The sequence below is a fragment of the Typopeltis vanoorti genome, chromosome 4 (genome assembly GCF_054136105.1).
Source record: "Typopeltis vanoorti isolate ZY-2024b chromosome 4, IOZ_Tvanoo_1.0, whole genome shotgun sequence".
Classification (NCBI taxonomy): Eukaryota; Metazoa; Arthropoda; class Arachnida; order Uropygi; family Thelyphonidae; genus Typopeltis; species Typopeltis vanoorti.
Genome location: NC_143552.1, coordinates 62,242,818 through 62,258,075, shown reverse-complemented (window position 1 = coordinate 62,258,075; position 15,258 = coordinate 62,242,818). Strand labels below are relative to the sequence as shown.

At 35.2% G+C, this 15,258-nt stretch overlaps 1 protein-coding gene across 1 annotated transcript in view; it reads left to right on the top strand.

Annotated features, from left to right (window-relative positions):
• Window positions 1-15,258, top strand: part of Mtpalpha (monolysocardiolipin acyltransferase Mtpalpha) — a 255,626-nt gene that overhangs the window by 83,027 nt on the left and 157,341 nt on the right. Inside the window, exon 9 of the mRNA XM_090391226.1 lies at window positions 6,857-6,975. Coding sequence (XP_090247352.1) covers window positions 6,857-6,975 — 119 coding nt within the window. The remainder of the gene's footprint in view (window positions 1-6,856; window positions 6,976-15,258) is intronic.

The window sequence follows — 15,258 nt, the reverse complement described above, 5'->3', positions numbered from 1 at the left end:
GTTTGATTATCGTTATCTGAATTGAGACCAGAAACTATGAATGCATGCTGGAAAGCTATTTGGCCCGCATGTGTTAAAGAGAATGCTCCTGTTCCCTTCAATCATACTGCAGAATTCCCCAATATAATAAGTTTGGCATGTGAAATTGACAGAGAAGGATTCGATGATCTTACATCGGCAGATATCGAAGAATTGTTACCTCTCAGTGAAGACGAAATAGTGGAGATTGTTTCTGAGACTCCTGAAAGCGAAGAAGATAATGATCAAGATAATCCTACTTTTACTGCTGATATAATTAAAGGTCTTAAACTGGCCAGTAATTTAGGCCATTATTTTGCCCAGTGATCCAAATGAAGAACATGCTGGGAAGTTTTCACGTGAGCTTAAGTTGTTAATGTCTTCATACAGAGAATTATATCGCGATTTATCTAAAGCATCAACACAGCAATTAATAACTGTGTTCATGCCTAAAACTACTGAAACAACTAGTGGTACTTTTGTTCAAGACATAACAAGAAGAATTCCACAAGTTGAGGCAGAAGTCGTTGACGATAATACCATATCTAGTAGTTCTAGTGATATTACAGTCTCATGAAAACGAAAGCTTTCACATTTATTGTCAGAAACTGACAGCAAATAACATAATTTTTTTTATAGAATCCTTAGCAAACAACTGAAATGAATGTTTTTTTTTAAGTTATTAAAATTCATATGTATGTGTGTTCTCCATGAAATGTAAATAAAAATCTTATGATCCTAACGAATTTAATGTTTTTTTTTTTTTTTTAATTGTACTTATATTTCAGGTTTGGAACCAATCTTCACTTTTTCTATGGAGTCAGTATTTCACTGTAATATCACTAGAACTACTAGATAATACCATATCTAGTAGTTCTAGTGATATTACAGTCTCATGAAAACGAAAGCTTTCGCATTTATTGTCAGAAACTGATAGCAAATAACATCATTTTTTTTTTATAGAATCCTTAGCAAACAACTGAAATGAATATGTTTTTTTTTTAAGTTATTAAAATTCATATGTATGTGTGTTCTCCATGAAATGTAAATAAAAACCTTATGATCCTAACGAATTTAATGTTTGTTTTTTTTTAATTGTACTTATATTTCAGGTTTGGAACCAATCTTCACTTTTTCTATGGAGTCAGTATTTCTTTTTACATGAATTCTATTTACGTGTCATTTTTAGGAACATATCTATCGCATAAAAAGAGGTTTAGGTGTAGCAAAGTGTTCTGTGGTCTATTTAATGATTAGCCTATGCCAAGTATAATAACAACCAGAAACAAAAACTATATGTTAAAATTATAATGATACAAATATAGTGTATGTTAAAAATTGACAAAATTTATTTATTTTTTAATTATTATGATTTTTCATACAACACTGTTTACATCTTGTGGAACGCTAGCTTATACGGAATACAGTTTGGGAAATGCATCTACAGTATGGTGTCTGTGTCGGTCGAGATGTCTTTTAGCATAGGGTCATTTTCATTTGGCGCTAAGCTACTAATATATACAGGCACTGTTTATTTCTGGCTAGATATTAATATTTTTTATAAATCTCTCTCCTGAGATGTTTCTTTTTTCCTCCAAATTATAGCTGCCATGATTTCGAACAAGTATTTCTGAAGATTATAAGGAATATGTGTACATTCTGCGTTGTAGCAAGTTGTTGGATATGCAACTTCCACAAGTGTAAATTATTAGTGATTCTTTTGTCACCAATGAGTATATTTCTATTCATATTAAATATGCATTTTTTACTTGTGGTTCATGTGTCTCATTAATGCAGGCTTACATAATTCCTTGTAGTAATTTAATGACATATCACATAATGCCCTGAAGTAATTTAAATATATCAATCAAACATAAAATTTCCTGTAATTTTTATTTCCTAATGTATCCTGAAACAAACAGATTCTGCCTCTACATAGCTTTGGTTTTGAATGGAGGTACATGCCACAGTTTGCAGCATTCCCGTGTAATGCATTAACAGAAAACATGAGACAAATTCTTATGTCTCACTTCAGGTCAAGTGCAGCATGAGAAGATTTGTCCCTGCATGTTATAAATGTGTTAAAGATTATGAGAGAACTTCTGATAGAATACATAGAGAAAAATTATAGAGTATGAGAAGAAAATAAGAATATCCATTTCATTTACATTTAGTGCGAACTGCAATTTTTGTATAAATAATACAAAAAAAAAGTTACAGGTTCCATCTCCTCTGTTAATTTATTAACAGAGGAGATGGAAATTAATCGAGTATAAGATAAAAATGTAAATTGATCAGTTTGTGAAATGGCACACAAAAAACATCAAATATTGAAACAAAGTTTCCTGTTGAGAAGAAATGTTTTACCATATTATTTATTGATGATCAAGATTACAAGATAATGAAGGTAACCATTAAGATTGGTTTATAAATTAAATAAGCAATAATGCAGTTTCATTTTCATAAAAGAAAACAAAATTGTTGCATTTGAAGACAAAAATCATATCGCATCAAAAATAGCAATAGAGGATAAAATAAAACATTCGCATGATCTCATTATTTAGGTTGCATAATAGCTTATGCGTCTTTGTCATACTTTAGACATATTATGCAAGCAAATGACAGCCTGGAGAAGATGATGATGCTTGCTAAAGTCGATGGAAGCAGGAGAAGAGGAAGACCAAGAATTAGATGAATGGATGGAGTTAAAGAAGCAACTGGAATGCGCTTGGAAATTCTGAAAGATATGGCCAGGGACAGATCTGAATGGAGAGTGTATGTTCATAGAATCACCAGGAGTTGCAAACGACTCAATTGAACATAACACACAATAACTTAACTAAGGATGAAAAAAGTAAATTAATTTTAGATCTTGGGCAGTTACCACCATCAGACCTGTTCTGAAAAATTTCCTCTGCATTAATCTTCTAATAATCCTTTAATAATTTGTATATCTCAATCACATCACTCCTTTTCTGCTTGTCAACCAGTTTCTGTAATCCACAAATCTTTGACATGTTCTCATAAGGTTCATTCTATAGATCTGAATACCATCTTGGTCTCTCACCTCTGCATCCTCTCCACCTCTTCCTCATCACTGAGAAACCCAGGTGACTAGATCTGTATGCAGTAGTCAAGGCTTGATAATTACCTGCTTGTATCTGCTCGTCAAAGTATTCTTCAGTAACCAAGTAATCTGATGAGCTACTTGAGCCACTTTTGGTGTGTGCCCTCTAAACTTTAACTTCCTATCCACTAACACCTCCAAATCTCAGGCTTCTTCATTTCCCTGGAGTACAGTTCCATCCATGTGCTATATAGCTAAAATCTTTTTACCCCAAGATGCATAACCTTTTGTCACATTAAACTATCTATTCTCCTCTGCCCAAACTGCAAGTCTATCCAAATCATCCTGCAAAATTTTAACCTCTGGATTAACTATTTCTCTACTCAATTTTGCATTATCAGCAAACATCTGAATAGTTCCTCTCAGATCCTTCCCTATGTATTAATGTACAAATTAAATAGTAGCGACCCAAGAACAGAGCCCTGTGGTATGTCAGTAGTCACAGGCACTCTACTCTTGAATAGACTACTCTCTGATATCGCTTCATCAATCACCCTCTTATCCACCTCACTAATCCTATATCGATCACCATATGTTGCAGTTTATTGATTAGAATTCCATGTGCTATCCTGTCAAAAGCTTTTCAAAGTTTACAGTGATACTGTGCAAAGTCCACAGTATCACTGTAAACCCATTACCTTTTATCCAACTGAACTGTCACTGTAATTATAAAACGTGAGCAAGTTAGTGAAGCGTGACCTACCCTTCACCAGACCATGTTACCTTCCCTCCCGCAAAAAAATGTATCCCATTTCAGTCTATCCATTCCTGTATTTTGTTCTTGACCAATTTCTCCAGTACCTTAACAATAACTCCTAATATGCTGATCAGTTAGTAATTCATCAATCTTGGAGCCTCCTTCATTCAATGGAACTATATTCCTCTCTTCCCCTCCCCCCCTTGGGACTAACCCATATCCAAGTCTTAGATTAAACAATGTGATCAAAGGCACTGACAATTCCCTAGCACTTTCATATAAAACCCGAGCTGGTATACCATCTAATCCCATAACTGTATTCACATCAAGGTACTGTAATATGCTATGCACCTCCATTTCACTTACCTCAGTTCCCACATAAGTCTTTGCCTCTCTTGTTATTGCAGTATCTCCACCTGGATGATATACTCTTGCAAAGTGTTCACCTCGTAATTCTACTATTTAAACTGATTTAGTTACCTCCCTGATATCGGCATTCATTAACATCATTCTGCCATAAACATGCTTCCTTTTTCTTGCAACATATCAAAAGAACTGTTTGGGATTATCTTTGGCCTGCACTGCTAATTTCCTTTCATACTCTGCTTTTGCTTTTATTGCCACACTGATTACCCTTCTGGCCTGTACTTTGTACTACTCATGTGCCTGTTGTCACCTATCTCCTTGAATACCCACCATAGTTTATTTTATTTTTTTTTTATAGCTCCAGCTTAATGATGGTATTCATCCATTTAACTCCCACTTGATTTACTCTCCTGACTAGGTATTCAGTCTGCCATTACTCCCATCAAACACTCCTTTACTACTTCCCATGCACTATCAACATCTAGCCCTTGCAGTTTCACATGCCATGGTACTGTTCCAAGCAATCTCCTTTGTTTGTCATACTTATCAGCCCTGTAATTCCACATATACCCCCCCCCTCTCCCTTAACTGAAAATTACACACATTTAGCTATCCCCCAGGTAAAGACCATATGATTACTCTCACCAATAGGCAGCAATGTGATCATATTGGTTATAGACAAATTCTCGGATGCAATTACTAGATCTACCACTCTCAAACCCCTAGTATATTCCATTTCCTTCCTCCCACGTGTCATCTTCTCCTTCCAATCTATGTTCCCATAGTTGAAATCCTCCAGAATTAACTCTTTGTATTTCACTTTTCTTTCTTAATGTGATGTGATATATTTTGTAACACAACTTTATTATTGCTTTGTATAAACATCTGAAACATCTGTCAGATATATCAGATAATAAAATATGCTCTTGAATTAATTAGAGGTAAGATATCACAGTACATGAGTAATGTTCACTAATCACAATGCCATTCAAAATATGAATTCCTGTAGTTTTTATTTATACTCATACATTTATTTTGGGAATTCATTATAAATTATTAACAATTATTTCCTTCTCTTTCTGTCTGCTGGTGTTTGCTGAGTGCTTAATTTTGTCCAGCTTTCATCTGTTAATCTCTAATATGGCCCATTTCCAATTTACATACTTGACAATACTTCACAGTACAGTCATCTACCTAATTATATTATTATGTGAGCATTCTTGTCTTCAAGGTTCTTCAGACCACACTCGTCCTATCTCTATGTCTTGCTTTCATAGATTAAATAACTTTCTTTTTCAACATACAAGTAAATCTAACAAATAATCTCTATACAGTCAGAATGCTTTATTTCCATATGTGATTCTTCTAATTATTTCTCTCTTGTTTTCCTTAAAGCTAACTGTCTGGGGTAAATATAGTTTACTTCAGACATGCACAATTTCAATGGGATTATGTATTAATTTTAATTTGGTTGATCTGAATTTGTCATTTTTTGCAGTTAATTTTTAAACCTTTTTCCTATGTTCTTTGTCAGTCATTTAGCATTTCCTGAGCTTCTGTATTTTTTGCTAGCAAACAGTGCCATTTGCAAAATGTAAATAGTTTAGATTTCCTTCATTGATGTTAATGTCAAAGTTTTCCATGAATAATTCCTAAATACTTCTTTTAATGTTTCAGAAAACAATTCTAGTGATATCTGATCACCTTGTGCCACTCCTTTCTCAGTGCTGAATTCCTTTCCCTTATGATAGTTACCTATCCCCAATATGAACGTTATATTGGGGATAGGTAACTATAGTCAGTCAATCGGTATGACTATAATTACCTTTCCCCAAAATTGTTACTTTCAATCCAGTAACTCATCCTCTACTAAATCACCTTCTAATTCTAACCATATGCTACATAATTTGGTAATTGTATCTCATATCTTTAAATGCTGCAGTTCTTTTCATCTAAATAGTTTCCATATTTACTTCAACTGCAATCAAGCATTCTGATATTCAGTAGCCTTTAACGACCAACCCCCCCAAAAAAAAAATTATACATTTATCATTACCTTTCCTGCTTTCTCTGTATTTATATGATTGGCATAATTGCAAGTGGCAGTTTATCGCATGTAATCAGCTCCCCTATGCAGAATCAAATTTTTTGAGACATATTTACTTGGTTTTTTTCATGGAGCATACAGGGGTATATTTCACATGTAGTTTTGTTTGCTTATACGTAGACAATATAAATATTGCTTTTGCCACCTTAAAGTTTACAGACCAGGTGTTTATATAGTTCATCTGCACCAGGTTCCTTGCAGACCCATAATCCTTTACAAGATATGCCTCTCTCTCTAAACTTCCTTACCATTAGAATATATTCTTCATCCACTAGCCAAAAGCTGGTTGACAGATCCACTCAAATATTACTAAACTGAACATAATAATAGACTAAGCATGGTGCTAAATTAAGAGAAGATTTTGGAGCTTGTAACAGAATAATGCTTCTCACTTCCATCTTAAAGAAAATAATCATTATTTTTTTGTAATATATAATATTATAGAACTTTTTTTTAAGCAGAAAATAGTTTAATTTTTTGTAAAGTAAATTTAATGATCTATACTCTTCAGAATTTTATTTTTTTTTTTTTAATATTTCAGGAATAATGAAGACCGCAATGAGCTATCCTTTTGTGCGAGAAAAAATTTTTCAAAAGGCAAAGTCTCAAGTAATGAAAACGACACAAGGATTATATCCTGCTCCACTGAAAATTCTTAATGTATGTTTTTTTTTAATCATCATATTAGTATTACTGTTCATCAGTTTAATCAATTATATTAATATAATATTGATCATTTCAAATTAAAAGCAGTCTTGGATACTTAACTGTTATTGGAACAATCTGGATGCACACCCTCCTTTTAAAAAAAAAAAAAAAAAAACCGGCAGTCACTCAGTATAACCTTGAAAAACCTTTGTTCTCTATATTCTGTTGGACAGAATTTTTTGGATGTTATGTACTGTACAGAAATGGCACTTTCCCAAATATGACTCCACATATTGTCTATGAGACGTGTGAATTTCATTTAAAAAAGAAAAAAAAAATAGTATCCTTCAATTTAAAGAAGAGTTCTCATGTATACATCAGCCTTTAACCATGAATAGATTAAACTTGATTAATCTCTAATTGTGGCACAATATTGCTGGAATTCTATTCCACAAAATGGGTTCTAAAACCAAGATAAACCAGTCAAACTTGCAACTCAGTATAACCTTGAAAAACCTTTGTTCTCTATATTCTGTTGGACAGAATTTTTTGGATGTTATGTACGGTACAGAAATGGCACTTTCCCAAATATGACTCCAGATATTGTCTATGAGACTTGTGAATTTCATTTAAAAAAGAAAAAAAAATAGTATCCTTCAATTTAAAGAAGAGTTCTCATGTATACATCAGCCTTTAACCATGAATAGATTAAACTTGATTAATCTCTAATTGTGGCACAATATTGCTGGAATTCTATTCCACAAAACCAAGATAAACCAAGATAAACTGGTTTATCTTGGTATAAACCAAGATAAACCAGTCAAACTTGCAACTGCATATCTCAACATAATCCCAAGACTAAAATGATAATTTCCAGCCTAATATCAGAATCAAGTATTTGTGGGAAATAAAATGAAACTTGAGTACTCTCATGCAACAGTTTCACTGTTTAAGATTTAAATTATAGTAGACTTTCCCTTTAGTATTAGAAAATTACAGAAACATTGTTACATTTATAATATATTCATCTGATGATTTGAATTCAGATTAGTTAGTAATAGCAGTTTCTTTAACAGTTATAATAGTCAACAAATTGAATCCCCCCCCTCCCCATTATGATGAAATTCAGATAACCCTCATTGGGGTATTACTAGAATATAATGATCATGCTACATTATTAAGTTCATATTATTACGGGAAAAGCTTTTCAAAACATTACAGTTATATGGGGCAAATGTAACATTATACAGAGCAATGCATAGTTTATATTTCAGTTAAGTCATCAGTTAGAATTAAGGAAATATGAGAAGATGGTGTGATGTAAAATCAGGTGTAAGACAAGGATTCAGATTATCTGTACTTTTAGTCTTCAAATATATGGATCACATTATGAACAAAAGTGGCATTAAATTCGATATTAGAATTTGAGATGTCATATTTAGCTGTGTACTTTATGTGCAGATGATGTACTCCTAAACACCTCACACATCCAGTGCAAATCTCCAGGATTCTGTTAATTTGAATAACAGCTATAACAAATTTGACATGAAAATCAGCAATAAAAAAGACTAAAGCTATGAAAATATGCTGGAACATAGAAAACTTCAGCTGTATTCTATATGGAGAGTCTATAGAACAAGTAAAATATTTCACTTATTTAGGCACAGTTTTTAGTGAAGATGGCAACTTAAATCTGGAAATAGACAACAGAATAAGTAATGTTGGTATGGTGGGAAATCAGCTGAATAAATTTATATGGAATTAGAGAGAAATTAGCCAAGACACTAAACTCTCAATATACAAAACTGCGTTCAAATCTGTTTTAAGTTATGTGTTGAGTTGGGATCAAAGATTGGAAGCCACAGATGTGCGAGTGCTTAGAAAAATTAGGGTTCTCAATTTAAATAAACAATAATACCGGAATTAACTCACGTAAAATATTATTTATTAGTATAATTTTCTCCTGAGTATCACAGGCATCTTCAGTACAAGGTTGAACAATAACTGACAATTCCAAAAGGCACTACCACCTAAGTAGTTAATGCAAGATAACTAAAAAAGGTCATTAAATTTTCTAATTTATTAAAAAAAAAATAATTAATTAATTAAATAATATATATACACACACACAATTAAAAAAAGTTAGTACTTTTTAAATCAGCTAATCTTCCCTATCTCCCACAAAGGGGATACATGTAGACGTTAGGAGAGTAAAGTAAAGATTTACATGTTTCTTTATATAGGGTTCTAAACAGATGGCATCAATGACAGAATCATATCAAAAATCAAGATATCAGAAAAAGAACTTTGTGTATGAAGAATGCGAGAAAAAAGATTAGAAATTGGTGTTTGATGCTAATATGGTAGGAAAAAGCACAGATGAAGGCCAAGATCTAAGGATGATTGATTCAGTTCGTTGGTTGGTTTTTGGTTTACTGGAGCAGGAACAGCAAAGATCATACTGTACCATAGCAAAGGTTGCAAACAGTACACAAGGTCAAAGGTTACAACAATACAGTATCTACATATAAATAAAATTACAGCAATACACAAGGTCAAAATTTACAGTAGTACATAAATAGTCAAAGATAAACTAGCAAGCAATATGCATGTGCAAAAACCAAACAAAGCAATGCTATCTGCATATAAATAAAATTACAGTCAAATGTGTTTGTAGAAATTAATTCTTTATAGAAGGTTAAAAACATCATGCAATCTACCTGAGGCTGATAACATATGCCTAAGTGTGATAGGTAATTTTACCTATCTAACCTGGCTTGGCTAGATAGGTAAAAATTTCAAATCCTCTCTCTTGTAAAGTGCTGGCACTCCACCAGAATATGACAAATCGGAAGATGCATATTGCATTTGTCACACACAGGAGGGTCATCAACATCAAGTAAATAAAATGTGTAAGATGACTGTGAACTGTGTGGATCTTAGCAAAAACAACTTCCTCTGTTCTCTTTCTACATTGACTAGAATGCCATTGCTTAATGCCATATAATTTATTTGTCAATGCATCTTGCCATGATGACTGCCATTGAGCAATTAGCTTTGATCTTATAAGCTGTCTGTATATGATGCTGTCAAACAGTACATGGAAAAAGTATGAGCTGATCTTGCAGCTGCAGTCTCATTTCTTGTAATTCCAATGCGACTGGGAATCCAGCACAACTGAACATCAAAATTAATTCATTTTCATTTTGTACAACAGGTGTAACATCTCATACAACACTGGATGTGGATTATACATAGGAGAGGAGATAGTCTGTAAAGAGCTCAATGTGTCTATATGAATTACACACTTTTGGTAACAGTTTCTTTTATATACATAAGTGCAAACTGAATGGCATGCAACTCTGCTGTGTAATTACTGCATTCAGATGGGATCTGGTTGGAAATATTGATCTCAGGAAATGCAGCAGCAATATAAACACAGGTGTCGGTTCTTGAGCCATCAGTATAGATGGGCAAGAAATCAGAGTGGGCTGCTCTGTGCATTAAACAATTCCAGGTAGGCAGGTGATGAAGTATCTTCTTCCTCTTTCGCTATGCCTTATCTCGTGTTAACGGGGTCGACGTTCCCATCTTTAATCTTCTTCTTTCGGATTCTCTGGTCCAGGGCATCTTCCCGACTCCATCCTTTCTCCCTAAGATGCTCTGCCACCTTATCCCTCCATCTGAGTTTGGGCCTGCCTCTTTTCCTCCTTCCCTCCATATGCTCCACTCATTTACCAACATACTCCTCACTCCTTCTCTCTACATGACCGAACCACCTCAGCCTGCAATCTTGTACCTTCTAACCAATTGGTCCCACCTTGATCGTCCCTCTGATGTAGTCATTCCTTATCCTGTCCTTCTTTGTCACAGCACCCATCCATCTCAACATTCGCATCTCTGCCACCTCCATCTTCCTCTCCTATGCCTTTTGTTATAGGCCACATGTCTGCACCATTGAGCATTGCTGGCCTCATTACCATCTTATACAGCTTTCCTTTCATCTTACAACTCACTCTTTTGTCCCACAGGACCCCACTCATCTTCCTCCAGTTCATCCAGCTACGTTATTCGGTGCTGTATTTCCTCATCCAGGTCACCATTCCTCCTGACGATCGACCCAAGGTACTTGAATTTCTTCCCTGAAGTTAACCTTTCACCCTGGAGTCATATGATCATATCCTCGTCACTCCCCGTTGACATATATTTGGTCTTTACCCGGTTAATTTTCATGCCTCTCTTCTCCAATACCTTTCTCCACTCTCTTCCAGGGTCTTTTCAAACTCCTCTCTCGATGATTCGCAGAGAACAATATCATCGGCAAACATCAGGCTCCCTGGCACCTCCTTCTTGAAGTCCTCCATTAGTACATCCATGACCAAATCAAAGAGGTAGGGGCTCAGAGTTGATCCCTAATGGAGCCCTATGACAATGGGGAACCCCTCTGTCATGTCGACACTACACCTGACCTGAGTTTTCGCTCCCTCATACATCTCCTTCACCAACCTCATGTACTTTTCCGACACCCCCCACCTCCCCTTCTTCCTCACACACCTCCATAGTTCCTGTCTGGCCACTCTGTCGTATGCCTTTTCCATGTCTATAAACACCATATGTAGCTCTGCCTGCATCTCCATATATTTCTCCATCAATCACCTTAGCGCAAATATTGAATAGTCTCTTTAACACTGTCTGCACGTATGATATTGAGCTTCATGATGCAGAGAAAAGAGACTAGTCCGTGTAGGATGATCTGGAAGAGACTTTATCTTTAGGCCATAAATAAAAGACAACTGTTTACTCATCATCATCATCGAATTCCTGACATATACCCTCAAGGGGGGTGTAGAGGATATGATAGTACTACATGAAAAATTTACACCATTACTAACTTCCTATCTACAATTTTCCTCCAAATCAGTCTATTACTTGTCAAGACTCCAATATTATTTCTATCGTCTAAGGCACATCGTACCGTATCAATCCACCTCTAATCTTAGTCTTCCTCTGGATCGTTTTCCTGCCAACCTGGCAGAGAACACTTGTTTTGCTAATTTTTCTTCGCCCATTCTGTTTAAGTGACCATACCACCTGAGATTAGCTCTCCTAACGCATTCCTGGATGCCGACAATGTCAAGTTCTTTCCTAATATTCTAGTTTTTAATATGATATTGCCATTGATGCCATCTGTTCACGCCTCTAATCTTTCTCAGGATTCTCATATCTGCGGTCTCTAGTCTTTGGTCAAGTGTTTTACTTCTGACCCAGCTCTCAGATCAATAAGTAAAAACTGGTTTGCACACTGTCTTGTATACAGCTAATTTAGTGTTGCGACTAATTTCTCTCTTATTCCATATGAATTTATTCAGTTGACTTCCTACCATACCAGCTTTGTTAATTCTGTTGTCTATTTCCATATTTAATTTACCATCTTCACTAAAAATCGTGCCTAAGTAGCTGAAATGTTTTACTTGTTCCCCGTTCACAACACAGTTGACATTTTCAACAATTCTACCTATTTTCATTGTCTTTGTCTTTTTAATGCTGACTTTCATACCATATCTATTACAACAGTTATTCAATTTAGTCAGGGAATCTTCCAAACTTGTAGTGGATTTATTTAGAAGTATAACATCGTCCCCATAAAGCAAAGAGCTGACATTAACATCTCCAATTCCGATATTTTTAATATCGGAATTGGAGATGTTTAATACCACTTTCCTTCATAATGTGATCCATATAGATAATGAATAACAGAGGGGATAATGTACATCCTTGTCTCACACCAGATTTAACAATAAACCATCTCCCTGTACTTCCTTCAATTCTAACTGCTGACTTACAACTCAAATACAGACCAAGTATTGCTTGATATAATGCCCCATTTACACCATATAACTGTAGCGTATTGAATAGCTTCTCTCTTGGAACCTTTTCATATGTCTTTTTCAGATCGAAAAAACTTAAATACAGATCTTTGTTATATTCCCATGCTTTCTCGACTATTTGTCGTAAAGTGAAGATCTGATCCTGACAGCCTCTATTTGGCCGGAATCCAGCTTGTTTTTCGCCAAGCTTTTCTTCCACAATTTTTATCAGCTGTTTCTGAAGTATACTTGCATAGATCTTGCCAGGAACACTCAGTAGGGAAATACCTCTGTAATTCTCACATTCAGTTTTATTTCCCTTTTTATATATGGGCGCTATTAGAGCTCTACTTCAATCATCGGGAATTCGTCCCTCTGTCCAGGACATCTGAACTATGCAGTGCAGCACTGTAAGATTTTATACCATCATACTTCAGCATTTCTGGTCGAATATCATCGACTCCTGCTGTCTTTCCACATTTCAAGCTTTTGATGGCTATTTCAAGTATGAATATGTATTCCTGACTGTATGCCTGTTGAGTGTGTTTTGCCACTGTGCTATCACTGCTTGTTTCATTTAGCAATTTTTCAAAGTAATTACTCCATACTTCATGGATATCTTTTTCTCCCGTTTGCATGTCACCTTTATCATCTCTAACTCCTTTTACAGCAGTCTTTCCTTCGTTTCTAAGCTTCTTTAACAACTTCCAGAATGTCTTACCACCTTCTTGATATTTATTTTCTATGTTCTTGCCAAAGTTCTCCCGTGACTTTTATTTAGCTAGTTTTACACACTGTTTAGCTTTCTTACATTTGTCTCTGTATTCTCTAAGAGCAAAAGCTGACTTATTTGCCATGAACTTTCGATATGATTTCTTCTTTTCCTTCACTGCCTCTTTAACTTCCTGTGTCCAAAAATCAGGACTCCACCATGGAGTCCTGATTTTTCTATCCTTGCTGATAACCTCACCACATGTCTCTCTGGCTGAATCAAGCAGGGTTTTCTTCAAGGCTTGCCACTGAATCTACAAGGTTTGGTTCCTGTTTTCAAACTCTTTCATTTTTTCTTCAATAATCTTTGTGTATTTTAGTCTACAGTTCACACCTGAGAGCTGCTCAACTTTTATTCGCTTTAAAACTTTCTTACATGTTATTCTTTTCAATATGAAATTCAATTTTATACTACTCAAGACTAAATAGTGATCGCTTCCAATTTCAAATCCTCTGTACACTCTGGTGTTCTGCACCAGGGAGAAAACATCACTATCAACAATAACATAGTCAGTGAGACTTTTCTTATTCCTAGCCTCTTCTCTCCATGTGAATTTGTGCACATTTTTATGTTGGAACATGGTGTTAGTAATAACCAGTCCATGTCCTGAGCAGAAATCCAACAGATAATTGCCATTATTATTAGCTTTGCTCTTTTCTCCAAATTTTCCCAAAATATTTTTGTATGTCTTACAATCATTTCCTACTCTGCTTTTCAGGTCCTCAACAAGGACCAACTTTTTCTTTTTCATTGTGTCAGTTGCTTTTTCTAAAGCATCAAAAAATTCCTGCACTTCTACCATAGTAGAACCTTCTGTGGGACCATAGGCACAAATAAGTCTCATTGTCCAGTTCCCCATTCTCATATTTGCCCACATTACTCTACTTGAGACAGCCTGCCATTCAAGAAGATTAGTCTCATATTTTGTGTTGAATACTATGGCTACTCCTTCTTTTCATTGATTGTCATTGCCTGAATATAACATTTTGTATTTATTGCTCAGATAGATCTCACCAGTTTTGTCTTTTTTGTTTCAGTCACCCCTATTATGTCAATCTGGTACTTATCTAATTCCTCCGCTAGCTCCATTTCTTTGCCATTGAGGCTTCTTGTGTTGATAGTATTGATCTTTAACTCTGTTGATGTTGAGTTGGGGTGTGTTTTCAGATTTGTTCCAGTAGCTGACTTTTCGCTGTTTGCCCTGGTTCACTGGCGAAAACAACGGGGGGCCCTTGTTTAACCGGGCGACGCTCCAGCCCCAATGAAATTTTGTCATGATGTACGATCATTTTTTATTTTGGTTTTACCCAATAAGAATACAATTTGGTCGGCTAAATCCCAAATTGCCAGCCCATCCACCCAACTGTTTCCTTCTAAGTGATAGTGTCAGTTTATTTGCTTCAATATAAAGACTTTGAGTGGGTGATGTGCAAAAGACACCAGTAGCTATCCTTATACCCTGATGATAGATGAAATCCAGCCATCACAGGTTATTCTACCTTGCGGAACCATAGCCTTGAGACTCATAATCCAGCTTTGGCCTAGATAAGCTTACAATAACGACAAAGTAATGAAGATCGATTTGCACCTCATTCAGTAGAGGTTAGAGTGCAAAGGAGATTCAGTGCTCTCTGGCACTTTTCTCTTAGTTGACAA